The sequence below is a fragment of the Salminus brasiliensis genome, chromosome 7, assembly GCF_030463535.1.
Source record: "Salminus brasiliensis chromosome 7, fSalBra1.hap2, whole genome shotgun sequence".
Lineage (NCBI taxonomy): Eukaryota > Metazoa > Chordata > Actinopteri > Characiformes > Bryconidae > Salminus > Salminus brasiliensis.
In genome coordinates this window covers 29,408,614-29,435,851 of record NC_132884.1, presented here as the reverse complement: position 1 = coordinate 29,435,851, position 27,238 = coordinate 29,408,614, and the positions used below count along the sequence as shown (strand labels likewise).

Sequence of the window (27,238 nt, the reverse complement as noted above, 5' to 3'; positions counted from 1 at the left end):
TGATTAAACCAGATGAAAACAGAATGATGAGAAGAAAAAAAGAGTATGGAGAAGTTAAGGAAAAGCTCATGATCCATTTATTTAAAAGCAATAAAAATTTAGGTTGCTTCAGATCTGTTATTAAATTACTGATCTGTTCTAAAGATCTGTTATTAAATCTGAACTTCTCCGCAGTCCTGGTGCAAGTGAAGGAGAGCTAAAAGCAGAGTTTGGAACAACAGCAGAGATCTATGCCTTTCGTGAGGAGCAGGAGTACGGCATTGAGACAGTGAAAATCAAAGCTATTGGACGGCAGCGCTTTAGAGTGCATGACATTCGCACACAAGCAGATGGGTGAGATATTAACACTGCACAACACAGTATGATCAAATCAAAAAGTAAAAAAAAAAATACTATTTTCCTGGAAACAGTAAGAAAACAGAAAACACAAGTATGAGCATATTAGATAATGCCATTAATGTTTCTACAGTCCTATGTGTGTGTATATATATGTATTTTTATGTGTGTGTATATAAATGTATTTTTAAAATCATTTGTAAAATGTAATAAACAAAAATACTATTTTCCTGTGAGGAAAAAGGTAGGACACCCCCACATTTATTATTACTTCAAATGCTTAAAAGTAGAATCAAGTGCACCACATTAGCTGCAGATGATTAAAACATTGTTAGAGGGAATTTGAAGGAGCCATTATTTAAACCTCGGACATTTAGTTTGTTTTGCTTTTGATTGGTAAAGTGCGGGTTATCACCATGGTGAGATCCAAAGACTTTCAGAAAAAAAGGTTGTAGGTGCAGATGAGTCTGCATGGAGAATTCTGCATGGAGGAGTGGGAAACCAGTCAAAGATTACTGGTAGATCATTATACCTCTATACTGAAGTTATTCCAGCCATGGGGGAAATACCAGGTATTAGGGCATAGGGTGTCCTAACTTTTTTCCTCACAAGACAATTACATTTCTGTTAATTACATTTTACAAATGATCTTTCAATTTTATTGATTTAGTTATATTACCTCCATCTCTTAATGTTGTTTGTGAAATATAGAAAAATATGAATATCAAAAATGGGTAAATAGAAATTATTATAGTTCATTGATTGCATTTATTAGTAAAAGGATGGTGTGTTTTTTTTAAGGATTCGTCAGGCAAAGGTGCAGATTTTGCCAGAGAGAATTCTGCTTGACCCTTTGAGTGCAGTTCAGCTCTTGTCCCACGTACATACACATGCTCCATCTACCAAGCAAACACAACCACAAAGCCAGATGCAACGTTGCCAGGCCTACAGACGGGTAACTAACATATTACATTAGAGTTTAAAGTAATTGAAAACCTTGCAAATACTGTCATGTTTAATGTATGTTATACTCTCTGCCTCTCACCCGCTGTCTCAGAGGAAGTTGTATTCTGCTAGTATGACGCAGTGGCCTCCTTGGGTATATGCCCTTTATGACTCTGTGAGTTTCAGTTACAGTTCTTCACACACACTTTTTTTATGATTCTTCTGCCACACCTCTGCATGCTCCTAAAATACATTCTGTTCATGAGTATGTGTGTGTTTATGTTTTTCAGGAGACTCTAATGAGCAGAGTAAAGAGGCAGCTCCACGAATGGGACGAGAACCTCAAGGATGAATCTCTGCCTACAAATGCTATAGGTGCATATCGTTGCTGTCTAATGAAAAACATGCATTTCTGTTTTTGTCCATTTTTTTGTGTTCTGTACACTGTAAATTATTCTGGAAAAATAGACAAATTAATAGAAATGCTCTAAATTACTTGGAATGAACTCTTATTTTACATGAACATTTTGCCTTCTCCTGTAAAAAGTCATCATATTGAGGAAACATGTTTTTTATTGGAAAGTGAAAATTTAGAGATGTAAACCACAAAGCACACATTTACACTGACTATACATACTTCATCTCTTATCCCTGCAAAAAACACTTAAGTCTGATTCAGTCCTATTTAGACCAAAGCAGCTTTTCTCTGACCCTGTGTCTCTCTCTTCAGATTTTTCATACAGGGTGGCTGCCTGTTTGCCAATAGATGATGCTCTCAGGCTGCAGCTGCTTAGGATCGGAAGTGCCATTCAAAGACTGCGCTGTGAGCTGGACATCATGGACAGGGTGTGTGTGTTTTGAGAGTTTTGGGGGGTTTGACGGCACTGGAGATAAAGAGTGCCTCCCATGATGTTTGGGACAAATACACATTCTTTCTTGATATGCTCCTCTGCTCCTAAGTTTAAAAATCTCAGACCAATCAGATGTGATTAAATTACATATTCTAGATTTTATTTATGTTAAAATTGCAACACTTTTTTTAAACACAGTCCTCCTCACCATTTTTGGGTAATTTTGCTTTACTTGTGGTCTGTTGCTTCATTAGTACAGGTATAAAACACTTGACTTGCTTCTAAGTGCTCAAACACTTTTTGTAGTCTATAATCGCCATTGTTCAACATAAGGACAAGAGTTGTGCCAGTGAAAGTTGAAGAATATGAGAAGAGAAAAAAACATTAAAGACATCGGTCAAACCTTGGGATTACCAAAAGCAACTATATGGAATATCATTAAGAAGAAAGAACGCAGTGGTGAGCTCATTAATCACAGAGGGACTGGTAGGCCAAGAAAGACCTCTACTGCTGATGGCAGACGAATCCTCTGTAATCTTTAGAAAAAATCTTGTTGTCTGTTCGACAGATCAGAAATGGCCTTCAGGAGGCGGATATGTATTTGTCAGAAACTACTTTCCACAGAAGACTTCATGTTCAGAAATACAGACTACAAAATACTACATTTAGCAAAAAAGTACTTAAAAGAGCTGCTGAATTCTAAAAAAAGTTTCAGTAAATACCTCAATGTATGCAGATACCCTTCATTTCAAGTCTGTAATGTGAACTTTAATCAGGTCTAATTGGTTTGATTTGAAATCTTGTGGAGCACCAAAATGTATCAAAATGTCTTTGTCCCAAACATTATGGAGGGCACTGAAGGTAGAAAAATGAACAATATCCAATCTATAGATTTTGTTGGAATCATTTTCAGTTTATAGTTTGATGCAGTTTGTGTTTTTGTTTCTGTCACAGTGCACGTCTCTGTGCTGCAAACAGTGCCAGGACACAGAGATCACAACCAAGAATGAAATCTTCAGGTACAGGACGAAAACATGAACATCATGAACTAGATGCTTTGATACAGATTTAATTTACTCAAATTTTTTTAAAAACTTCATGTGTGGTCAGATAAGTCACACATAGCGTGTGGTCAATGCTTTAAAGCCATTTAAAGCAGCATTATGCAAGGATTGGTATTTTTTTATGTTGGGCTTCCCCTAGAGTGGACAACTTAAAAACATGCATTTGTTGAGAAGCTGAGAGATGAAGCATGTGGACTGAGGTGATTGAGTAATTTTACACAAATATGACTTGCGTAATGCAGCTCCACCAAAGTTACATAGCGTGACCATGACAGAGAGGCCATTCTCCTAATACAAGTGCATGAAGCATCAAAGTAATGTTGTTATTTTTATTGTATATTAACAGGACAAGCATTGTCCTGCCTGCTTTGCCAGCATTACACACTGCAGTTTCTGAATGATCTGTGTTGCATTGTGCTGTTAGTTTTCACTCGTGCCAATACCTAAAATGATCTTATGTTGTTATTTTTTTTTGTTGGGGTTTTTTATTTTTATTATTATTTTTTTATCTTAGCCTGTTTGTTTGGTACCAGTGTATCCAGTATACACATAATTTGTATTTACTTATCATTTGTTTACTTGGTCTCTCTCTAGCCTGTCTCTGTATGGGCCAATGGCGGCTTATGTGAATCCACATGGTTATGTTCATGAGACACTGACTGTTTACAAGGCTAGCAACCTCAATCTGGTTGGAAGACCCTCCACACTGCATAGCTGGTTCCCGGGGTAAGTCTTTATGTGTGTATGCTTTTAAGATTATTAAATGTGTTGTTTTAAAATTCCTGTTTTTCTCTACTATTCATCTACTACTTAATACTTTACTAACACCATCAATGTATTCCTAATGTAGAAAATGCTATATAGATACAAGGGATGTCGCAAGCCAGTTTTTTTTGGCCCCCAATCTGATATTTGTGTTTTCCTAGATAAGGGGTGGGGAACTTCTGTCTTCTTATGTGCTGATTGTTATGCTTAAACACACCTGAGCAGCTAATTATCAGGTTTAGTTGTTGTGTCTGTGCTACCGGCCCTCATAGGGTATAGCCACAAAATTTAGATGACATATGCTGCCAATTAGCACTGAAAATAGTATGAGCAGCATGGCCTTTGCACTGCACCTTTAATCAAATGCCTAATAACACCACTAGAGTTCCCCAAATAAAATAGAGCATAGTTCACACAAACATGTGATGGTAGTTGTGTAGATGACTGTCTTGAAATGTGTGTGTCCAGGTATGCATGGACGATTGCTCAGTGCCGGACGTGTGGTTCTCACATGGGCTGGAAGTTCTCGGCAGTGAAGAAGGATCTAAGTCCACCTCGCTTCTGGGGTCTGACTCGCTCTGCTCTCCTACCCACAATCCCTCAGGGCGAGGAGGGTGTGGAAGGCTCGCGCCTGCTCTGCCTGTGACTTCAGCATGACCCGCGACTTTACAACTCGCAGCACAAAAAACATCCACCACTTAAGTCCTCCTCCACTTCACCCCAAAACATCGCACTCCAAACCATAAAGAGAGAACGAGGGCGAGAGACAAAGAGAAATAGGGCTGAGTGATGAGGGGGGAAAGGAGACAGAGAGACAGATATGTGGAGGACAGAGGGGCGAGAGAGGAAGAAAAACAAACTGCTTTGTAAACTAGTTTCCCTTGAAGAAGTAAACCAGATGGATACCACAGGGCACAGTACATCTGGTAGTTTAAATCTGTTGCTTTTACAATCTGATCTTCTGATCTACTGACTGTTGTAATAACTCAGAGTTGAGCATGTTGCGTATGACAACATACACTTTTATGCCCACAATCTCCCCCCATCCCCTGCCCCCATTTAGTGAAGTAAATGCCCTCTTGTTTATGTATGGATATTAGGGTCATCACTTGGTGTTTCTTAGTATTATGTTAATATTTATAGGCCTTCTGTGAAGAGACGGAAGATGGAAAGACGCCAAAGAGAGCTTGTTTCATTAAGTTAAAGAGTGTGGCACATGTGGCACAAGGAGACGTGTGGTACTGGATGCCACAGTAACTACTGATGGGGATGATTAAGAAAGTAACAGAGTTGCTCTTATCATTGTAAAGTCATATCAGGGGCACAGCTCTGCTTACTGTATTTTTGTATTTCTTCTTAGCCCCTCTCGCTTTTGTCAATGACAATGTTATTGGATGTATGTGTGTTAAAACACTGAAAGGATTTTGTTAGCAGGCGTGTTGGCAGACAGGTCTGTATGTAGACTGCAGCTCTTCCTGGGGAAACCTCTATTATAAATGCAGGGTTATTAAACCGAGTGCATACACATACTTCAAATACATCTAAGACATCTTGTGCATACTTCAGCAGTCTCACATATCCATAATGTTAAAATGAGATATACAAAACACACTCAGCAAGCCACTGACTGGCATATCTGTAACCATGAGATGTAAAGACTTCATTATTCAAGGGATTCAGGATCCAAAAGGGTGTTCAGTTCTACTAAATACGCTAATAAAATCATTTTTGGAATGTCTATTGATATTAAGTTTACTTAATATACAGGTAACCAAATACTCACACATGCTACATGGTTTAGAAGTAAGAATTGGATCACTGTGTGCCAAGTGGAACTTGACTTGAACTTCACATGGCACATGTAAAGTAGCTGGCACACTAACCGGCACATCTTATAGCATCCGGCACATCACCCAGCACATCCTTATGCAGCCAGCACGCCAACCAGCACATCATAAAGCTGCCTGCACACCAAACGCCATCTCAACGGTCACTGGCACAATATCATAAGAGCATTCTCTTTGAAGATTGAATAGACGGAGAGTCTGTTTGCAATGCCAATTTTTTAGCTGCCAGCACTTCAACTGTACACCAAAAAACACTGTACGCCATCTAAAAGCAGTCCATCTAAAGCATCTGGCACCAGCAGGCACACCATCTGGAACATCCTTATGCAGCCACCACACCACCTGGCACGTTCAAAAGCAGCCAGCTGCCTTAGAATGTGCTGGCAGCCGTTCCTGCTTCTTTCGGATGTGCTGTGTGGTGTGCTGGCTGCCTAAAGACGTGCTACCGGCTACTTAGAAAATGTGCCAGCTTCAGTAAGATGTGCTAGTTGGTGTGCCAGCTGTTTTAGGATGTGCTGGTTAGTGTGCCAACTGATTTAGGACGGGCCTGGTGGTGTGCCAGCTGCTTTAAGATGTACCAGTTGAAGTTCCTGCTGTTTTCAGATGTGCTGGCTGCCTGAAGATGTGCTGGATGGTGTGCCGGCTACTAAAAAAAATGTGCCAGCTTCTGTAAGATGTGCCGGCTGGTGTGCCAGCTGCTTTGGAATGTGCCTGGTAAAGTGTTGGTTGCTTTGTGAAGATAATACAAATCTCTCTCAAAGAGAGGGATAACTACTAGAGTTTTCTACACTGACAGCTGATAACGAGGCTAATGTAGCTAACAAGTAATGGAGGACATTTGGGCTAAAAGAAGAAACTGTAAAGTTGCCTTTTCGGAACCATTGCTTACACTCTTGCTCACACTCTTGCTCCATAAGAGGACCTGACATAGCGGAAGACGTCCACCAGGGGGAGATGTTGAACGCGGCGACACACTTCTTCGTTGAGTTGCTCACGTAATCAAAACAGACTTGAGGCACGTACTGGGCGACGGTGCCGTCTGTTCCGCAGTGCTTTCCGAGCTTTCGATGTTATAGTTTTCCGTTGTGCTTATTTTTGTCTTAATAGACGAACTGCCTCTGCTTAGCCTCAGTCAGTTTGTTTACTGTCTTCGTTTCTTGGCCGACTGACGGGCTGGGTTTCTGTTGTTTGTGCGGTTGGTCGCAGAAGTCAGGCAGGTAGCGGGCTGGCAGTTCACCATGCCCCAGGAGCCCGTGGAGAGGCAGCAGCCGCTCCCGCTGGTCCGCTCGTTGGTCAGTCGTCTCCAGGCCCATGTGGTGTTCTGTAACCGGTCTCCTCGAACCGTGAAGTTCATCTGGATCAACTTTCACGGAGAGCCGCAGTCTTACGGAGAGCTACGGCCGCTGACCGGGAAGAGGATTACTACTTATGTGGGTGAGTCTCTGTCCCCCTGTGCATTAGCCGGCAAACCCATTCAGTTCAGCACAGGCAGCTCAGACAGACTGCCGAACAGTAGTGGACCCAATACTGGTTGTTCTGTAAGATCTTTGGCAGCACTGTTATTGTTTAGAGAGTTTTTTATGATTGTGAAGTGAGGAAATCCGACATGTCTGACTGGTGCCAAGTTAACAAGTTTTGTAACGGTAGTTTTGTAATCTGCTATTATTATTATTGTTATTATTATTATTAATAAGTGATATACTTGTATGTGCTTGTATGTGTCTGATAGGGCATCCATGGATGTTTCGTGATGCTGAGTCTGATGATCCTATGTTGGTGAATAACAAGGAGATGTACTTACCCAATGCACTGGAAAATGGGCAAGTGTCCATGGCCAACATCACGCTGCCAGGTACACAACCTCAACTTCAGTAGTTTCCGGTAATTTGAAAGACTGATAGACTGTACTTACACGTAATTCACTGTATGTGTGTTTGTGTTGCAGTGTTTTCCCTGCGAGAGCGTTGTCTGCAGGTGGTGAGGCAGCTGGTGCGTAGTGAAGATTTCCAGCGCTTAGAAATTGCTCACTGTCTACAGGAAGAACTTGCTCAGAGACCCAGCATTCAGGCTGACCTGCGACGCATTGGCCAGCGAGTGGAGCAGAGACTTCTGCAGAACAGAGAGATGCAGAATAACTGAACTTGTAATATATATTGTTGATTCAAATGCCTTCTTTAATATTGTCTTTTTGCACATTCAACAGACAAACTGTCCCAAAGAGGGAACTTGTGAAATGAGCAGCTTAATATTTTAAGTCTTAATATATCTTAATATTTTTATAGCTTAGTTTAACTGTGCAGTTTTTACTGCATTTGTTTGTAAACCACAGAGCATCCATGTCCACTTGCCTTTGCACACAGCTATTCCCACTTTTCCAAATACATGTCATGGTTTCTCTCGCTGTTTTCTTCAGGTCAAGTCAATGTATGTAAAGAAACGGTTTAAACGGATCTGCTGGGATTAGATTAGGACTGCCATGATTAAAGCCAGTAGCAGGGAATGTAGATAGATTCAACTGTGTTTACAAATTAAGTAAACAATGCACCTTTGCAATAAAGTCATTATTGGATAGATGGAAATGAACTTGACAATTTCTTAATAAAACAGTTTGTAAACTTGTAAATGTGTCTTTTTAATTTGTAAAAGTTTAATGCATTTAAATTGTAGATTTAAGTAGTGGCTCTCCTGTTGGCCATGAGAACCTTTGACCTTTTGAGGACCACCAGAAAGCTCCCACGCTCACCTAAACATTGAAGAAACTATTAAATAAAACATAGAAAATATTTTTTGCTTTTAAAATTGCATTTTTAAATATACTGAAATATTATTACATTTATTGATTTAAATCTGTCCTAGCTTCATGTTTTATTGCTGTTGTTTGTTTGTTTCCCCCCTACAAAAACCATTTGGGCACCTCTGCCTTTATGAACCAGACACTTTTAATATCAACACATTCAAAAGAAATTAAATTCACTTTTTATAACTAGTCTTTATTGGTTTACTGACTTATGATATTATTTATGCAGTGCTTAGATATGAAGTGTTATTGAGCAAACAGTAAACTGATTATTCATGGATATTTCTGGGGGGACATATAACTGTTAAATTTTGAGACAGAATTTAAAATAAAATTAGTTCGTGAGTGTTTTTTCCTGGTAGTTTGAGGTTGTTAGACTCTCCTCTTCAGGTCTCCTGAGCGCTGAGCATTGTGGCTCGGTTCGGATCGACTGAATAATTGGCATCACCGTTGAACGCTTCTGGGGAGTCGTAATTAGTAGTTAATCATATTGGAAACTATTTCAGTAAGTGGGTTCAATAAGGGAGATTGATCAATATAGCTAGCCAACCTTTCAGTGCCTCTTTATAATAATCGAGTGTCACTAGTTAACTTTGCTAAAGGCTATGGTGTCGAGGTTGCAGGGTAGGCTGGCGGGCGTTTAGCACAGCGGCCAGGTAACTAGCTATCTAGCTAACTTAGCTAGTGAGCTAGCACTAGGTAGTTTGGTTTATATATATATATATATATATATATATATATATATATATATATATATATATATATATATATATATATATAAAAAATATAGATTTTATATAGATAAAATATCTAACTACAAGTGATTTGGATAAGCTAGCTAAGCTAACTAGCTAGCTACATGTCAGCGTATGGCCATACTCCCCCACCACTGTCTGTACAGCTAGCTAGCTAACGTTAACGAGACCCAACGGACGCTGGAAACGTAGCTAACCGTCAATGCTAGTTAGCTAGCTAGCTATCTGCGTATTTTATATATATATAAGTGGCGTCTACAATTTCACAACATATTCCATTGAAATGGCAGTTCTGCAATTTGTTGTTGATTGCGCTCGGGCTGTTCTTAGCTAAATTATTCTTATGATTAATTATTATAAACTATTGGCCTTTGAAATAGTCGTATCCAGGGACTCAGTAACCCATCGACGTTAGCTAGCTAGATTTTTCTTTTTTCGTAGCGCTTAATTATTAGGTCGTGTTTCTCTTGAATCCCCGAACAGTGAGCACTACCTACGTTCAGAAGAAACATCACACTCAAGTAAAATGTGACAAATAATGTTGACAGTTTTGTCCATAACTTCTCAGTCGTGTTGCGTATCTGTGCTGACAAAGGAAGTGGACAGGGAACAGGAGGTGCATCTATGTAAAGCTAAAAGATCAGGATGTTTATAGATCAAATCTGTGTATAGCCTTAGATTAAAACGACATGGGGTCTTCAAAACGATTACACTGTGTTTGGATCTTTCATTATCAGTTTGATGCCAAAAACATACTTGAATTCATACTGCCAGATGGGACACAGTAGAGAATTGGAATAGCAATTTTGACTACAAAGTATAATTAAGGACTATAATTGCTGGTAATCCAATGTATTCTTATTTCTCTCTGAAAAGGGCCTCTTTAAGTCTGTCAGCTCTAGCATATGTTTTTTGTCTCATGATGCTTGTTTCACAGGATTCACATATGTTCTAGTAGGTTGCATTTTGCATGATGTGTTGATCCTGGTATGTTTCTTACTCATACATGGTTCTCTGTGTTCTAGCCCTGGCATGATGAACAGTGAAAGGCGAAAGGTAAAGTTTGGTTGGTTACGTCCCGCATTCAGCTCGCCTAGAAAGTTCCAGAAGAATGATGAAGGCTTGGCTCGGCCCACGCTCTGGAGCGACGCAGGATCCGAAGAATCAAGTGAGGACTACTCTTCCAGCCTAAACATGTCCACTGGGTCAGTCGAACTAGGTGAGCTGGAGAGCATTAGGCTCAACACACCTAAGGGAAGACGGGCAACGTCTTTAAAGAAGGAGCACACTCTAGAAACCCACTCCTTGTCCAGTGGTGTGCGCAGACTGTTTGGGAAACATGCAGTGACTGCAGAGGTGTGTAGTTTGTATTTATACTGGACTGTGTGGATCTAATTTTATAATGACCACTTGTTTAACCCAAGTGAAATAAAGCATGGTTTGCACTTGTTTATGTATCCATTCAGCAAGACACACAATCAGCGCGGCACTCCCCAGTTGATCCCCTGGCTACCCCATCGAGTGTGAAACGCAAGGACAGAACTCCAGAAGAGGGCTCAAAGGCTATCTACCTCAGAGCGCTCACTGATGCTATAGGGACTGGGGAAAATAACTCCCCCTCTTCCAAAGACAGTGTGGAGAATCATTCTGTGAGGAAATGCATTGACACACCCACTGCACAGACAAAGACTGAGGAAAATACCTACCCCAGATTCTCATTTAGCGATGAGACATCTGTATCACTGAAGTCGGAAAACCACTGGCCCGCCCCACTTGTCTTCATAGATGCTGAAGAAGAAGAGAAAGAGGTGAAAACAGATACCAGGGTAAGGACAAGAGAAACTGAAAGTTTAAGAAATTGCTGGGTTGTCTAGTTTTCTGACTATAGCGGGTGAGTGATGTGACTCTCAAAATCATGATAAATTGCCAGTTTCCCAAATGGGGAATTTTTAGGACACCAACTGGCAAACAGAAATTATTTCATGTTTCTCTAAGAGAAGTTTAGAAAAGTCTCTCAAATGGCATGTGTTGTCTATGGTTCTAGCTTATTAAATGGGAATCCAGCAGGGAACCTGCATTTTGTTAGTCCAGCCCATGCCTTTAGCTTATGATGATTTGCGAGAGGACTGTAAGAGATTGGGAGTACTTTGGCCTAGAGTGGTTTCTGCTCTGTGGAAGGGAGATGGTCTCCCCTCGCTAAGTGTAACCAGGAATGAGATGTCTGGGTTAAAAGGGAGGAAACTGAGTGGTGTAGGTTTGTGAAGACTCAAATACACATGAACAAGGTACATGTGTAATTAATAGGGTGTTTGATGTAAGAAGAGGAGCTTCAGGCATTTCCCTCCTTCCAAAATGTAGTTATTTCATAATGTAATTATTTGCCATGTTATGCAACATTTTGAAGTCCGGCTTTGCATCCCTTAGCCTCACAAGTTTGACAAAGTTTGTTGTTCATGTTCTCATACTAGAAACCCCAGCATTATTAGTTAAGTACAGTTTTAGAAAATAAGCTTAGAGTTTAGCAGTTTTTGCCACACTACTTGATGTATTTTTTTTTTCTTTCAAAAAAAACAAAATACTGTGATCCGTAAATTATGTCCACACATTGCAGTTCTCTTTTTCATCTCCCTCTGCAGAGTGTGCTTCTGAAAGGTGATGAATCTCCCGATTGGTCAGATGTTGAGGATCCTGTTGAGGTGGAGAATTTCTCCCAGGATCAGTCTCTGGATCAGCACACTAAGCAAAAGATGGCGCAAGAGCAGAAAAAAGAAATAAAAGATGCTGAAGGCCCACCTTGTTTGGAATATGTGCCTAACCCACCTCCAGCATACATGTTGTCCCCACAGTTCCCACAGCCCATATTTAGTATGCCATGGATTAATTTGACAACCTTCCAAACCTCCCCACCTCCTGCAAGTACAGACTGCTCGGTGCAACCCTTAGTGCCTTGTAGAGAGTTGCTCTGGACATCTGGACAAACTTTCCAAGACACAACACCTGATTCCTCAGCCTCCAGGACTGTAAACCTGCCTAATAGTTCTCTTGTGGCTTTGGGACGGGGAGTCCGATTACAGCAGCCAATTGGCCAGACTTGTTCATCTCTAGACCCGTACGCCCTGCCCTTCAGGGCTTCCAGAACTACATCCCCTGCCCCACTTTCAAAGGGGCTGTGTGAATTCTCCCCTCTTATGCAACACAGGTTCTCAGATGCACACAGGCTTTCTTCATCAAGGACATCACTTGCCAATGATTGTGCCATCCGTAGGATATCTGAGGGCTCTGAGCCTCTCTGGTTAACAGGCACAGACCATGGTAAGGCAGGCTCTCTAGAATTTATTGACACCCACTGTCACCTGGATATGCTCTATGGGAAGTTGGGTTTCCAGGGAAGTTTCCATAGCTTTCGTAGCAAATATGCCAGCAGTTTCCCAGTAGAGTTTAGTGGATGCATTGCTGACTTTTGCAACCCGAGGATTACACAGAAGGAGGCTATCTGGGAGGGGCTTCTGGGTGAGGAGTTGGTGTGGGGTGCCTTTGGATGCCATCCCCACTTTGCAAAGGAGTATAACACCATTTATGAGCAAAGCATCATGAGAACCATGCGTCACCCGAAGACCATTGCTTTCGGTGAAATTGGGCTGGATTACTCTCATAAGAATTCCACTGACTCCAACAGACAGAAAGAGGTATAAAAATACACAAGCAGTGTTGAGATTTTATTAAGCATTTACTGTCAGCTGGTGTAGATATTTTTGTAGTTGCTTCATTTAACTTCATTAGATGTTTAACCTTTATTATAGGCAATGTTTAAACGTTATTTGCATTTGAGTGTAGGTGTTTGAACGGCAGCTGAGATTGGCTGTGTCTCTAGGAAAGCCCCTGGTCATACACTGCCGTGATGCCGACGATGATTTGCTGGAAATCATGAAGAAGTGTGTTCCCAGAGACTACAAGATACACAGGTTTGGTTTCAAAACCTCATGTGTACATGTGTGTTTTATACGCTACAGGAATTGTCTAATTTTCTTTGTTTGTGTCTCTGTGTGTTTGCCCATGAGACAGACACTGTTTTACGAACAGTTACTCTGTAATCGAGCCATTCTTAAGAGAGTTCTGTAATCTGTGTGTGGGGTTCACTGCACTGGTAACATACCCTCGTGCTGTGGAGGCTCGAGATGCAGTCAGGAAAATCCCACTGGACCGCATCCTGCTGGAGACTGATGCCCCATACTTCCTGCCCAGACAGGTATGCATGTGTTACATGGTGCAGTCCTGGAGATTTAAAAGCTTGGAACATTCAGATCAGAATCAGAATCTCTTTATTTCACCAAGTATGTTGCACATACAAGGAATTTGTCTTGCTGAGAGCAACACGTATGACAAGTAACAAAAACACAGAACACTGATTATTTACAGTATTAAACTAAAGGGAAATTACACTAAACAATAAATAGGATAGGGGATAAATTAAAAAAGTAAAGTACAAAGTACTAAGGGTAACAAGAGCTGAAGAAGCTAAGAGATCAAACACACCTGGCTCTAATATTCAGGTACTCCTGATGATGATTATCTTTCCATAGATGTTGTGTGTTAGTTTATGGTTTGAGTTAATATCACAGGGTGGAAAACTTTTAGGGTCGGGACTGGGCATCTCTGTTTGACATTGTAGAATAAAACATGCTTCTTTCTGACGTTAAGTCAACAAAGTGTTTTCAAACTGCTGGCCATACAGCTGTGTTTAGCTGCTTGATTCTTTTTTCAAAGCACTTGTTTAACACCTTATTCATGTATGCTACTCCTATTAAGATTCTCAAGAAAACCTTCATTGATACATTCACCTATTACTGTTCAAAATTACTATAGATCATAACATCTGCTAAGTAAGCAAATGTAATGTTTCTGGACATATAGGTTTAGTACAGAATCCATCCACTTTATCAGGTGGAAATCATTAAAGCTGTAAGCTGTTGTGTGTAATTAAAGTAAATTGAGTATAACTGGATGTAGTGTTACTTAGTGTAGACATCAAACTAGGGCTGGGTGATATGTTAAAAATATCAATATATTTAAAGACATGTTTTACAATACGCTGGTTAATTGCATATTTTTTGTATTTTTATTAAATATATTTTAATTATATTTTTTATTGGTTTATTACTGTTTTGTCAAAATTCACCAGTAGTCACAAATTTAAGAAACTGCTAGCCAAATACTAGCCAAGTCATAGTGTCATATTGTCCACTCCTATGTCTAACTGTGTGGATGTGTGGCAGTCACTTTTTTTTTTTTTTTTTTTTTTTTTTTTTTAAAATACTTTACCTTTGGTGATACTACTGTAATACTACTAGTATTGAAATGTTTTTGCCCTCATTCTGAGAGTGTAGTATGGTTTGTTCCATTTATCAAGCACCTTAGAGAACATCTATACAAAAAATGCCAAGCAGAGAGTATTGTGTGAAGGTTTTTCAGTCGAGATGGAGGTGATGCAGGGCAGTCGGAGAGAGATTGGAGTTCTTGTTACTGTTAATTGTGTTAAATTTGTGTACACTTTTATTATTATTTTTCCACTGTAGGTGCCCAAGACGGTGTGTAGGTTTGCTCACCCTGGAATGGGCATACACACCCTGCGTGAGATCAGCTTGCTGAAGGGAGAGCTCCTCTCCACTGTACTTCAAAAGGTTCGCCAGAACACCACGCATATTTATGGCCTGTGAGCACAGCAACCTGCAGGCGCTGCCTGTTTACTTGGTGATCTGCAGTCATAGCCTGCCATGTAATCTTCTGTCCATATTCTTATACCCATTAACTGTTTGTCTCAGAACCATGATGATCTCCATGTTTGAGTTGGTATGTTAGGTTGTATGTGAATGTGCACTTTGTTGATGGGTTTGTTTATGTAAAGGAAAATGTTAAAAAAAAGTTTAATTTTTCTATTGCTGTCTGTTGGTTTTAAAATACTTAACTAGTTCTGTTAAACGTCTCTTTATTTGTATGCCTGCACTGTGTGGTTGTGTGAAATTGTGCTGTGGTGTGTGTTTCTAAGGCATAAAATACCAGATTGGTTTAGTTGTTTCTATTAAATAGTCTAGACGTTTACAATGTTCACTGTTTTGTTCATATTTAAAAGCAGAGTTAGGATCCAATAAAAGAGCGTGCACTAAATAACCCCCCCCCTCCCCAACAAACAGAGCGACAGTCAGTTAAATGAGCTCTGTAAACTGGTTGAAATCAGTAAGTTAACTGTTTTTCTTTTTACTGCATTAGTAGAACCAGTCCACAAGCTGAACTCTTCTGTGGAATCTTTGCAATTTCGCCCTCCATGTTGCAGGCTTTGAACCTAATAATAATAATCTCTGACTCTTAATACCACATATTAGTTACCAACTCAGAATTTGCTCATGTGTTCTCTTTGTAGGCCTGTATATCTGATTTCTCATTTCAAGTTCTTCAACACCCATAATATGCCCTTTAATGCGGCCTTCTGTGATGGCTGCATTAATATGCACCTCAAAAAAAGTCTCCAAACTTTCTCGACAGACCAGGGCTAGTGGACCAGTCAGTGGCTTTGTTTATAGCCATGGAGATGATGTTCAAATAAAAGTTAAAATGCCTTTGTTTATTAATTGAGTTTTATGTTTGGAATCTGCATTGAGCCCCGTAACTGTTCAAAATGAACTTGTGTCAATCTCTCTTGCTCTCTATGCCAACATATTAATGATGTTCTTGTGAGTTGACATGTCGACTATGCAAGCCTACTGTTCAGTTACCGTCAAACGTATTTCCCGCACATTGACATGTACAGTTGTCATAGGATAATCTTCATTATTCACTTCAATTCAGTTCAGATAAAAGAGGATTGTGGATTTATTCCTCCACATATTTTTACCTATTTGTATCCATTGTCTAATTTTACGCACATGACTGAACACTGACCCCTGCCATTTTTCTGCCCTTAAGGTGATTTCTATACAATTGCTTCCTTAGCAGCTCTTAAACTCCCACTAAATCCCAGTATGCAGAGGGTCAAAAGATGTTCCTTCATTAGAACACACAACCCAAGGCTCAAAGAGCTTTTCAATTTAGAATTTTATTCATCTTAATTCAACAATCAGGTGAGTTAGTAAATGTGCTTATTGGTGCTTTTTGACCATGAGTTTTGGAATTTGGTAGCTTGGTCACTCTGAAACAAATGAAGAAAAACATACTAGATTAATAAAGAATATTAGATTCTTTCTGGTTTTGCTTCAGAATGAATGATTAAGACAGAACTCTAACAAACCTAAAGGGGGTGTATCACCCAGAACATCCTGCAGGATCCTCTTTAGCACTGGGCCATACTCCTCATATTCTCCCTCACTCAAAGACACCCCTAACTGAAAGGGTGTGCTTATCTAGACAGAGGAGGGGAGAGAGAGAAACAACGATTAAACCAGGCAGTCTGACTTTCTTGAACATCTAGTTATATCTAATCATTTACATTAGTCACACTTTATTACTAAGTGAATTTCATAATGTACAGGTAACAGGTAAAGGGGCAGGAAAAGAACTAAACTGCAGAAATTAGGCAGTAAACCTATGCACTGTCATTGTTCAGATTTATAGTATTTCATTCATGTGGAACTGAACTCGTACATTTACAAAAGCCTTTTTTCTTTCAGTGTGAATCAGACATATTTACTGACAATCATATTTTATACACTGCAATAGATGACATTTTTTAGATATTTCAAATCTAGTAAATGCAGTAATGATCAAATGTAATAATTCTTGGTTAAATAACTATTTAGTATTCTAATAGTTCTTATTTGTCAATGTCAAATATACAGTTGCTCTTACTAAAGAATCCTTTAGGAAGCCCTTGTAAAAAGTGTAGATCTACTGATTAGATTGATAATGATTTCACTTGCTGAGATACTATTTTTGCAGTGTACATAGTTTGAATCTTACAGTCATTTTTTAACATTAAAATGTCCTATTAAATGGACCAATAGAAATGCTCCCAAATGTCTTGGAATAAAACCATTTTACAATGACTTCCATTCAAAGTTCAGGAGTTTTTTTTCCTCTCTCCACATAGTTAGCTCATGTCTTCTGTACATCTATTGGTATGTGTCTGCATACCATGAAGCGGTTATCCTCCAAAGGAGGAGGACCTTCTAGCTCTGCAGCAGCCCTCCGCCCCACTCGAGGTGGCTTTCGATCTCCACGACCCTAAAACACACACACACTCACTGGCTCAAAAATCTCATCATCTCTAAAATACAGTTAGCAAGCTAAACACAAAACCAGACCAATCCTTCAGGTGCTAAAATATAGTCCTGACCACACACTGCAAAGGAGAACACTGTGGTGTAGGAAATGTGCACCTCACCTGTGGCTTCTGGGTGGGGCTGAGGAAGCTGGAGCCACACATAACGCATTCAGCCAACAAGGAAAGGGCAAAGAGGAGCACGATTGCATGACCTGCGCGGCTTGGGCAGGGCATGCTGAGCGGGCTCTTGATGGCTGCTAGAACCAATCAACTAACCTAAAAAAGATTGATCACATGGTTTTTAAAAAGTGCAATTCAGTGAATGTGTATATGCAATCTTCACTGCTCAAACCACTCCATCACCATGACGAGCCATGAGGAAACTAACTTTACATTAGCAAATTAAAGCAACACTATGCAGTATTTTTACCTTATAATAGCACTGCTAATTGCTGTATGTGACGCTGGTAAGCAGGCAGGATAATGCTTGCGAAAACCTGAGTCATATTTTTGTGCAATGATATTAATCTACCACATCTGGCTTGTCACTTTTAATGATGGTTCTGTATCTTTCAGGTGTGAGATGATACACGAAGTACACCTGCTGACCGTAGGGGGAGCCCCAGAGCAAGAAATACCCATTTTCCATAGTGTTGCTCGAAGATCTTTGATACTGATACTGAAGAGCAGTGAGAGCACACACAGGACAGAACTTTTAGGCTATGGCTCCCCCACATCCAAAACAGCTGCTAAATGTTAGGGTATGATATATCACAATGAGCCATGCTTTTTGACTTCCAGTGCATATCATACTGCAAATATACTGTCACTGACTAATCATTTTAACATAACTGCCAGTTGCCTTTAACAGCAAACATTCATCCTAATATAGAATGAAATCGTGTCACATGGACATACATAAGCCTCCAGGATAAGGACATTTCCTTCTACCATTCTAGAGGGGTGTATGCACTGCTCATTAGTGCATTTGAGATGTTATTTGAAATCAAGACTCTTCAACCATAAAAAAACCTGGACAACTGACAAAAACATGTCTACATGTGGCATATTTTAGAAAATGTATCATTACGCTGTACGTCTTACCTGGTCAAGCAGAGTACAGGACAGTGATAGGAAGCGGTTCACTCTACAGAGAGCCCCACTCTTAAATACACTGCTGCTTAATGGGAGTCATACAGGAGATGAGTGTGTTAAAACAATCACAGGGGAATGTGCCTGTCCATTAATGTGATGAATATTTTCGACACTAATAGAGTGTCTGTTTGTTTTGTGTGTGTGTGTGTGTGTGTATTTTGGAAGATAAGAGATACTGGCCATTCAGAGCATTTAATGCACTCTACAGTGCATTTCTACTATTCAGTTACCACCGCTGAGCTACGGACGTGGCAACTGGAATGAAATAGTTCTGCTGATGATAATCTCTCAGAACTAAACACACATGCTCAACACACACACACCCAGCATTCTTTATTAAGGACTGGCTGATTTGTTTTGAATAGCTCAGTGTCTACCCTATGAGCCTGTTGATATCTGACCTCTATATACAACATGGTTTTAGCATCTTACAGTCTTTGAACAGTGCACTGCCTGAAGACCTTCAGATCATGATGCACGCAGGGCTAGCAAATCAAGTCTGTTGCTGGATTTTTTTTTTTTTTGGTTCTTTTTGAAAACCACTATCTTTAGCTTGTCTTTAAACACACCATTGCTAGTTCGAAACCCAGGTCATGGTGCCTGCCATCAGCAGCCTGAGACTGAGAGAGCACAATTGACCTCCATCTCCCCAGGTGGGCAGATAGCTCTCTCCCTCCCCACATTATTCTTTACCTTCCCAATGTCAGAAGTATTAGGCTCACCATTATCAGAAGAAGATAGGAGGGGTGAGTACTATCGAGTGGGTTGCTTAATTGGCAATTTTTAAAAAAAATAATTATTTAATTAATTATTCATTAAGGGAGATTGCCCACACTCCAGCAAGTATATATATATATATATATATATATATATATATATATATATATATAGTTTGGCATCGTCACAAAGGATATTAATAGACTAGCAGCAGCACAGTAGCAGTACAGTAGCACAGCTAGTTAGCTAGTTAGAGACTGGCACTTACACAGAGATTCAGTAGCACATTTTTGTTTGCACACTTATAAAAATCAAATGTTTAAACTACTGGTAAATGCCAGTCATAAATAGTTATTACCATTAAACAGACATGTATTGAAATTTTTACATTTTCAGCACTTGTTTCCATGTGGTATTTTTTTGGTTCTTAACCAACCAAAAGTCGAGTTTAAAAGTTGCCATTTTTTTTAACTGCTCTAAAATGTGAATTTTGTGAAAACACCAAAGTTTGGTCGAGCTTAGCAACATTATGCTTCTCTGCTTGCATGTGTTACTGTATTGTGGCAAATTATATTTTTCCATTGCTCTGAAACTTTTCAAACGTTTAGTAACTCAACCAGTATATGTTGTTCTTTCAAGCTTATTATATCTTATTTGGGATCAGATATAAAAAAAAAAGTGTAACACTATAAATATCAGAAATTATAGCCACCTATCGAGTATTTATGTCAGAGTTGGTATCGATACTTGAAAAGCTGGTTTCTGTGCATCCATTAGTTATTAGTGCTCCTGAGAGGCGACACGGGGAAAGCTGGAGGGCTGGAGCAGCTCTCCGGCCTCCTGCAGTAAAGCCCCGCAGCAGCAGGCGGCAGCTCTTCTCAGCAGGGAGAGTTTGTCTCTCTTCCTCACAACAAAATAGAGCGAGCTAACAAAGATGGCGGTGTGTGTGTGAACACTCTCACGACTCTCAGCATTAATCCCGTCTGAGAACATGGATAAAAAGAAGAAGCAGTATAATGTCACAGCTTCGTCGGTACGTTGTTTACATCGTATTTCTGCCATAGCTGTTCAGTAGTGACTGTAAGAGCGGCTTTAATACGCTGGAGTCGAGATATTCGGTAGCAGTGAATGTTCATCCGAAAAAGTCTTTTAATTTGGGGGTCTAGTTTGTTAAAGACCACCAGACTGGTGTGTAGCTTTATCGACTTAAGCATTTTGACTATGCTGATTCTAGGAAGCTGAGAAAACAGGTTTAAACCCTGGCTTGGTCGTAACGTAAACAAAAACGTACCTGGTGGTGCAGCCCATAACGTTCACTGAACATTGACTCTGATGTTGTAACTTAGAGACATGAAATGCAGAATCTCGGTTTTTATTTGTGTTCTGTGTAGCTGTATTAATATAGCAGCAGCCCTTGATTAACCGTTTGTACAGTAGCTACTGATATCGGACCCTGTGTGTGTTTTGTAATGCTGTGGCTGACTGTTGCATATTCCTACTGATGCTCTGCCAAGTTACTCTTTGTAAACTGTATGCCCTGAGTCATTCAAAAAAAACAGAAAAGAAAGAAATGGATGTTCAGTGGTAATCAAATTGACTCAGCAACACACTAAACATGCCTAAAGGTTTGTCTATGTCTGGTTGAGTTTTCAGACTTATAAAGTTTCAGCCTGATTTAAGGACCACGACTGACTTGAACACCATACCATTGGGCACAATTTGCAGTGTGTTATGCATAAAACATTTAATTTCCATGATTTCCCAAATATACACATAAATATGCTTGGATTGAAGCTGACAGTCTGCTTTTTGAGTACATTGTGAATGTTATTTAGGACATGGTGAGCTAGAGGATGGGCAACATATTGAAAATTGTTCCATTGTCTGATTAAATAGAAATCTTTACATTCCCTAATACTTATTCATTTGTGTTCTTCCATTAAAAAAACAAACAAACTATTATAGCTGGTGGACTTGAAAGCTGAGCTTTATCGGAAGCAGGAGGCATTCAAACAGGAAAGACTTTCTCAGGATGTGGGAGCTGCACCCAAATCCCACCCCAAAGTAAAGGCAAGTAAACCTAATGAAAGGAGACAAAGATTTTTGGTGTTTGTGTTTTAGAACAGTGGTTGGCTGACTTATTGATGTGTTTTTGTGTTGGCGCCCATATAGAAACCCAGTATATGGACTAAACAGAATGAAGGGGTGTCTGCTCGTGCTCAAAGGGATGTAGAACAAACTGTGGAGGAAGAAAAGAACTTGGACAAATCGAGGTGAAACAGATGATATGTATGAAAATGAGCTTCTCCTTCAGTTTTTAATTTACTTGTACATTCATATTGATGTTGTTATCCGCTCATTATGCTTACTCAGGCAAAAGTTGGAGGAGAAGGCACGACTCTATGAACAAATGACCAAAGGAGATTTCCCAGGTACAGGTGGCTTGTGTTTGGGAATGTGGCATTATGGAGCATGGCATTCATGGTATCATCAATTTTAACAGGTGACAGCCTTGTGCAGATAGTGGCTGAGTTTTGAGTGTCGCTCTGATATCTTTTCTTCTTTAGATGAGGAGACTGAAAGTCTTTACTTGGTGGACTTCACACAGAAAATTATTGACCAGAAGAAAGGGATGCACAGCAGAGAGGCTGAGAAAGGAGACAGAGACGGAGAAGACACTGACACACGCATCCCTGTCCCACCTCCACAGAATGCAGATGAGGAATGGTATAATGGGTGTTGGCATATATGATCTCTATCTTAATAATGAAAAATGTTTGTTCTCTATCTAACTGGGTTTTTTTTTTATATCTTTTTTCCAGGGTGGACTATGTTGATGCATTGGGTAGATCCAGGAAGTGTTTAAGGAAAGATTTACCAGAGTTTCAGAAAATGGATCAAGATTTACAGAACAAACAGTAGGCACCACTAGGGCTGGGGCAGCTCTCAGTTTATATCATTTATGCTAATTTTGCCTTTATAAGCAAATAATTTGCCAACATCATGATGCTGATATATATAAATCCCCATCCAGAAGTTGTTGAATTTGATTCAGTTCTGGTAACTGGGAAGAACACTGAACTCATTGTAATGTTTTTAAAACCAAATTTAGCAATTCAAGCAATGACCAATCTATTAACTGGCCCAAAGCGGGGCAAGAAAACTTCCCCCACGTTCATTACATCACCTCCACCAGCCAGGACTATTGACACAAAGCGAGTGAGTCCATGGATTCATGCTGTTGGCTCCAAATTCCGACCCAACCATCTGTGTGCTAGCTTCGGTGAGCCAGTACCAACTGCCGCCTCAGCTTTCCTGGCTGGCGGAATTGGAACCCAACATGGTCCGTCCATTTCAAAGTTTGACACAGTTGTACAGAGTAGATATCAGTTACCTGTCAGCTTGAACCAGTCTGGCAATTTTGAGTTGATCTTTCATTAACAAGGTATTTCAGTCTGCAGAACCGTCAATCACTGGATTTGTGAGTCCACAGACTGTAGTCCGTTAAAATCTCAGATTACCAGAAGTGCTCAAACCAGCCCATCTGGAGCTACACTTAGAATGACTAAGATCACGTTTTTCCTCATTCTGATGGTTGATATAAGCATTACCTGAAGCTGTTGGCCGGAATCTGCATGATTTTATGCACCGCACTGTTGCCACATGATTGGCTGATTACATAATTGCATGTGTAAAGGTATACAGGTGTTCCTAATAAAGTCCTCTGAGTGTATATAGTTATTCATCAAAAGGCTAAATAATATAGAATGGTTTTATCCACATTATCCAGCCCTAGAACGCATATGCTATGTAAAAACTGCATTTGTCTCTCTGTAGAGTGACTGGAGCTGACAGGACTCTGCTGTCTGAAGATATGAGGCGAGAGATGCAGAGAGAACAGTGGGAAAAGGAAGAGGAGGAGCAGATGAAGAGACCTGTGGGACCCATTCACTATGAAAATATCCGAGATCAAGGTGAGAGATGGATAAAGTTCACTTGAGAAGTCTTGAGCACTGTAAGCAATGTTTGTGTGAAAGTGTTTGATGGGAAAGTATGATCTTTCTGTGTGTGTTTCAGAGGCTAGAGAGCTGGGTGTTGGATACTTTGCTTTTGCCCAGGATGAGCAACAACGCAAAAAACAGAGAGAAACTTTGGATATGCTGAGAGACCAGGTGAGAACATTATTAGTAACATTACCTTACCAGTAGTTAGGAGGGTTGTAAAGCGTTTTAGTAGTCATGTGAATAAGGGAGTAATCAAATTTATAGGATGTTAGGGTTGGGACTTTAGACATGTCCCCTCTCCCAAAACGTTGTTATTTCAACACTTTGCTAGGTCGGACTATGCCATCAGCTTATGACGATTGGGAGGAGACTGTAAGAGAGAGGGGGCAGAAAAGCTTATAGAGAGATAATTACATAGCATATGTACACTTGTAGCGCTGATAGCACAACAACTTTCTTTAAAATAATCATGGGTAAACAGATTATATATTAGATATGAGACCGCTTTATGATTTTACTTGAATATTAGTTTAGAATTTCTTGAATGTTACAGTTCAACAGTTTGAGACTAAACTTTTCTGCAAATGTGTTACAATGAGTGCTACTGTTTCTGTAGACCACAGAGCAACGCAACAAGCGAGAGCAGCTGAAGGAGAAGAGAAAAGCTATGCTTGAGGCTCGACTGGCAAAAGTGAAGATGAGGAAGATGAAGAAAAGCAAGCTAGAGCCAGGAGCTGAGGAGGGAGAATGTATGTTATTTGTGTTATTTAGGTCGATGTGTAAATTAGGTAGAGCTTCTATTAGATGTGTACAAGACATGAGAAGTCCCATTTTTACAAATACCTCTGAGAAATATTTTTTATTTAATTAAATTCACATTAATTAAAATTAAAATCACAATAAAAAATATCACATTTTGTATCTGCCTCAAAGCATGTAAACATGAATACTGCAGATTTTGCTGAATTTCTGTTAGGTAGTGTTTCTTTTCTATATCATTATATATCAAATAAATATATTGCTGAAAACATAAACGTACTAAAACGACTTGTTTCTGTGTTCTTGTAGCTGCTGCTGCTGACGAAGATGTCAACAAGGATGAGGATGAGACTGATGATTTGATTGGGCCTCCTCCCCCTGAGGCTGCAGTAAAGAAAGTGGAGGTTGAGATTCAAGAGAGAAAAGACTCTCGACCAGGGGTACCACATGTCAGAGAGTGGGACAGAGGCAAAGGTAACATAGCAACTGTGCATGTGTTCTGGTTCATGTCTGTGTGGTAATAATAAATATATAAATATGTACATCAGTTTCATTCTGCTTCTACTTCAGTTATTTCTGCAATTTCTCCATACAGAATTCTCCTTTGGTCAGTGGACAAGTCGTCGTCGTGAGGAGCGTGATTCAGACTTTGCCCCGCCCACCTCATATTTCTCAGAGGAGAAAAGGGCCAATCAAATGAGGTCTGGAGAAGAGGGCAGGAGCAAAGGAAAACTCTCCTTCAAGTGGTCTGAAATGCACAGGGGATCAGTTCAGGATGGCTCAGACTTACAAACACGAAACACACATGCAGCTTTTACAGACCAGTCTGCATCATCAGAACCTCAACGGAAACCACCACCCCCTTCTCAGGCACAGAGTGTGGATGAGCTTTTATCCTTTTACAAACACTCTGTTTGAACTGTTTGATTTCTCTTTAATTTTAGATCTTTTAATAAATAGTTAACTGTATTTGTTTCTCTATTGTATTGCTCTTTAACCTGGGTAAAGTCTCACAGAAAAATGGGTACCAGAAATGTAATTTTGATTTGTGATTTGTGACTTTGGATTTGTATATATATTATTGAATCCCTAAAAGCGAGGTTGTTAAGGTGGTGCTGCGTATTAAGGGCTGCAGTAGATCTAGGCAGTATTGGATTCCATCTAGATGTCAAGGCTTTTTCAGCAGGCTACATAAAATATGGGAAATATTAATGACACATGTACAGTGTATATGTTTTCTGTTGAGAAGATGTTTAATTTATCCAGAAATGTTTCAGGATAATGTATTGTTAGGCTATTTTTCATGAAATTATGTTCACCTGAGCATTTTGCTGTGAATAATAAATACACAGCCCAGACGTTGTGAGCCACATGCAAAACAATGTACCAACTCTTTAACTGAGCTGATTGCATAGTTTGTTAGTTATTTAATTATTATTATTGTTTAATTATCTGACTTATCTGCAGCCTGAGTTTATTCTGCAGCTCCTCAAAAATGCCCTGAAAAATGAAACAGGATATGATTTGTCTGAGTGGACTGTACCACTGTAAACAGTACTACTCCTGTAGAAGTGTATGTGGGTGTGACATGTAAAGACGATAGAGTCTTACTCCATTGGCCTCTGGAATTTATAAATAAATCCAGGGTTGGTAAATGAGATCTACTGAACGTCATGTGACCTTCTGATTAGCTCAAGAACAGTGTGTAGAGAGCTTCATGGAATAGGTTTACATGGCCGATCAGCTGCATCGAAGCCAAGTTCAATGCAAATCGTTGGATGCAGTGTACTCTAGAGCAGTGGAGACGTGTTCTCTGGAGTGGCGAATCCCACTTCTCTGTCCAGCAACCTGATGGACGAGTCTGGGTTTGGCAGTTGCCAGGAGAGCGGTACTGTCTTGCTTATGGAATAGCATACAAAGGTTACATGTAAGCCATATGCTTTACAAGTTTAAGCTTAGTAAACAATGACTGCCCTGTATCTCCTTAATCCTGGCAAACAAGCATTTCAGATATGTTTGATAAACAATTTGCAAATATTTAAAAGAAACCAGGCATATAATGTTAATATTAATAAATATTATTGGGTTAAATATTTGCCAATATCAATTGCAAAAGTACAAAAAAAAAAAAACATTTTGGAAAGACGCTGGGGCATTATGGGAAATGTAATGTCTGTAGTGGCATGTCCTGTAGTTCTGCTTAGAGCCGTGATTTTAGTGGGACACAAAAACAATTGGGTCTAAAAACGCTCCTGGATGGACCTGAGCACTGCAGTGTTGCAACGTCCAAATGTTTATAGGCTCTGCTTAATAAGAAATTCAGCTAATTCAAGTTGACACAGATGCAGACACACAGCTTGTCTGTTCCCCATAAAGAAGTACTGCCAATCGAACAGGACTGCAGCAGAAAAGCATGAACCTATTGGCACCATGCGTAATGTCAGGTGTATAAAGGAGTTGGGAGTTGGGAATAAGGTGACCAGGATAAGCTGTCCAGGATAAGGGTTCTGGACAGTATAGACAGTTCTATCAACAAAAGCTAGATAAACAGTAAGCTAAAGAAACAATTAATGAGCAGGTGTCTGAATACTTTTGTCCTTATAAATTACATGTACAACAGTGTAGTACCACTCCAGAGTCTGCTGAGCTCTCCTGAAGGTCTTTTGCCGTCAAACAGGTTGCTTTTAGTTCTCTCAAAATGTGTTCTTGGTCTTTCAGACATTAACTTAACATCCACTGTTCCTTTTAATTGCCATTTCAAACTGATTAAATGGTAACCTAAAGCATGTAATTGTGTGTGTGTGTGTGTGTGTGTGAAAGGGTTAACCCCACAGTCTCTTCCTCTCTTTCGCTCTAGCTTGCCCTCTCTTAAACACACACACACACACAAAAGATGACAGGGCTTCACACTAACAAACACTGGGACACTAGGATGGGACAAAAGCACACCTCTCACAGCCACATCACGGGACTGCTGTGAACTTTGACTCAC

General features: G+C 39.8%; 5 protein-coding genes across 6 annotated transcripts in view; 4 read left to right on the top strand and 1 right to left on the bottom strand.

The window, feature by feature from the left end:
* The window catches only part of crbn (cereblon), a 9,045-nt gene extending 3,346 nt beyond the window's left edge, over positions 1-5,699 (top strand). Inside the window, 8 exon segments of the mRNA XM_072684491.1 lie at positions 175-333; positions 1,138-1,291; positions 1,394-1,456; positions 1,572-1,656; positions 2,012-2,127; positions 3,087-3,151; positions 3,791-3,922; positions 4,430-5,699. Coding sequence (XP_072540592.1) covers positions 175-333; positions 1,138-1,291; positions 1,394-1,456; positions 1,572-1,656; positions 2,012-2,127; positions 3,087-3,151; positions 3,791-3,922; positions 4,430-4,607 — 952 coding nt within the window. The 3' untranslated portion in view covers positions 4,608-5,699.
* A 633-nt stretch (positions 5,700-6,332) lies between these two features.
* Positions 6,333-8,431, top strand: vhl (von Hippel-Lindau tumor suppressor). The gene is made up of 3 exons (XM_072684492.1): positions 6,333-7,242; positions 7,538-7,660; positions 7,754-8,431. The coding sequence occupies exons 1-3, from the start codon at positions 7,047-7,049 to the stop codon at positions 7,945-7,947; spliced, it is 513 nt and encodes a 170-aa protein (XP_072540593.1). The 5' UTR covers positions 6,333-7,046; the 3' UTR covers positions 7,948-8,431.
* A 1,961-nt stretch (positions 8,432-10,392) lies between these two features.
* tatdn2 (TatD DNase domain containing 2) lies at positions 10,393-15,074 on the top strand. Its single transcript, XM_072683080.1, has 6 exons — positions 10,393-10,716; positions 10,827-11,186; positions 11,997-13,046; positions 13,195-13,322; positions 13,423-13,606; positions 14,934-15,074. The coding sequence occupies exons 1-6, from the start codon at positions 10,393-10,395 to the stop codon at positions 15,072-15,074; spliced, it is 2,187 nt and encodes a 728-aa protein (XP_072539181.1).
* A 1,380-nt stretch (positions 15,075-16,454) lies between these two features.
* Positions 16,455-20,825, bottom strand: ghrl (ghrelin/obestatin prepropeptide). 2 transcript variants are annotated; one of them, XM_072684490.1, is made up of 5 exons: positions 20,775-20,825; positions 17,732-17,887; positions 17,482-17,571; positions 16,640-16,751; positions 16,455-16,540 (listed from the first exon to the last, which is right to left on the bottom strand). In XM_072684490.1, exons 2-5 carry the CDS (start codon positions 17,843-17,845, stop codon positions 16,536-16,538), a joined length of 321 nt encoding a protein of 106 aa, XP_072540591.1. In that variant the 5' UTR covers positions 17,846-17,887; positions 20,775-20,825; the 3' UTR covers positions 16,455-16,535. The 2 variants fall into 2 exon arrangements, with proteins under 2 accessions (XP_072540591.1, XP_072540590.1); XM_072684489.1 differs by lacking the exon at positions 20,775-20,825 and adding an exon at positions 18,716-18,744.
* ccdc174 (coiled-coil domain containing 174) lies at positions 20,388-27,037 on the top strand. Its single transcript, XM_072684487.1, has 11 exons — positions 20,388-20,516; positions 21,449-21,553; positions 21,656-21,756; positions 21,857-21,915; positions 22,051-22,210; positions 22,306-22,401; positions 23,321-23,457; positions 23,561-23,655; positions 24,104-24,236; positions 24,556-24,720; positions 24,842-27,037. The coding sequence occupies exons 1-11, from the start codon at positions 20,475-20,477 to the stop codon at positions 25,162-25,164; spliced, it is 1,416 nt and encodes a 471-aa protein (XP_072540588.1). The 5' UTR covers positions 20,388-20,474; the 3' UTR covers positions 25,165-27,037.
* The last annotated feature ends 201 nt before the right edge of the window (positions 27,038-27,238 follow it).

Coding starts and splice junctions, on each gene's coding strand:
- vhl (XM_072684492.1), top strand. CDS start 7,047: ATGCCCCAGGAGCCCGTGGAGAGGCAGCAGCCGCTCCCGCTGGTCCGC. Junction 7,243..7,537: donor GAGGATTACTACTTATGTGG/GTGAGTCTCTGT, acceptor TGTGTCTGATAG/GGCATCCATGGATGTTTCGT. Junction 7,661..7,753: donor GGCCAACATCACGCTGCCAG/GTACACAACCTC, acceptor TTTGTGTTGCAG/TGTTTTCCCTGCGAGAGCGT.
- tatdn2 (XM_072683080.1), top strand. CDS start 10,393: ATGATGAACAGTGAAAGGCGAAAGGTAAAGTTTGGTTGGTTACGTCCC. Junction 10,717..10,826: donor AACATGCAGTGACTGCAGAG/GTGTGTAGTTTG, acceptor GTATCCATTCAG/CAAGACACACAATCAGCGCG. Junction 13,323..13,422: donor AGAGACTACAAGATACACAG/GTTTGGTTTCAA, acceptor CCCATGAGACAG/ACACTGTTTTACGAACAGTT.
- ghrl (XM_072684490.1), bottom strand. CDS start 17,845: ATGCCCTGCCCAAGCCGCGCAGGTCATGCAATCGTGCTCCTCTTTGCC. Junction 17,572..17,731: donor GCCCCACCCAGAAGCCACAG/GTGAGGTGCACA, acceptor TGTGTGTTTTAG/GGTCGTGGAGATCGAAAGCC. Junction 16,752..17,481: donor TGGAGGATAACCGCTTCATG/GTATGCAGACAC, acceptor TCCTCTGTCTAG/ATAAGCACACCCTTTCAGTT.
- ccdc174 (XM_072684487.1), top strand. CDS start 20,475: ATGGATAAAAAGAAGAAGCAGTATAATGTCACAGCTTCGTCG. Junction 23,458..23,560: donor TGAAAATATCCGAGATCAAG/GTGAGAGATGGA, acceptor TGTGTGTTTCAG/AGGCTAGAGAGCTGGGTGTT. Junction 24,721..24,841: donor AGAGTGGGACAGAGGCAAAG/GTAACATAGCAA, acceptor TTCTCCATACAG/AATTCTCCTTTGGTCAGTGG.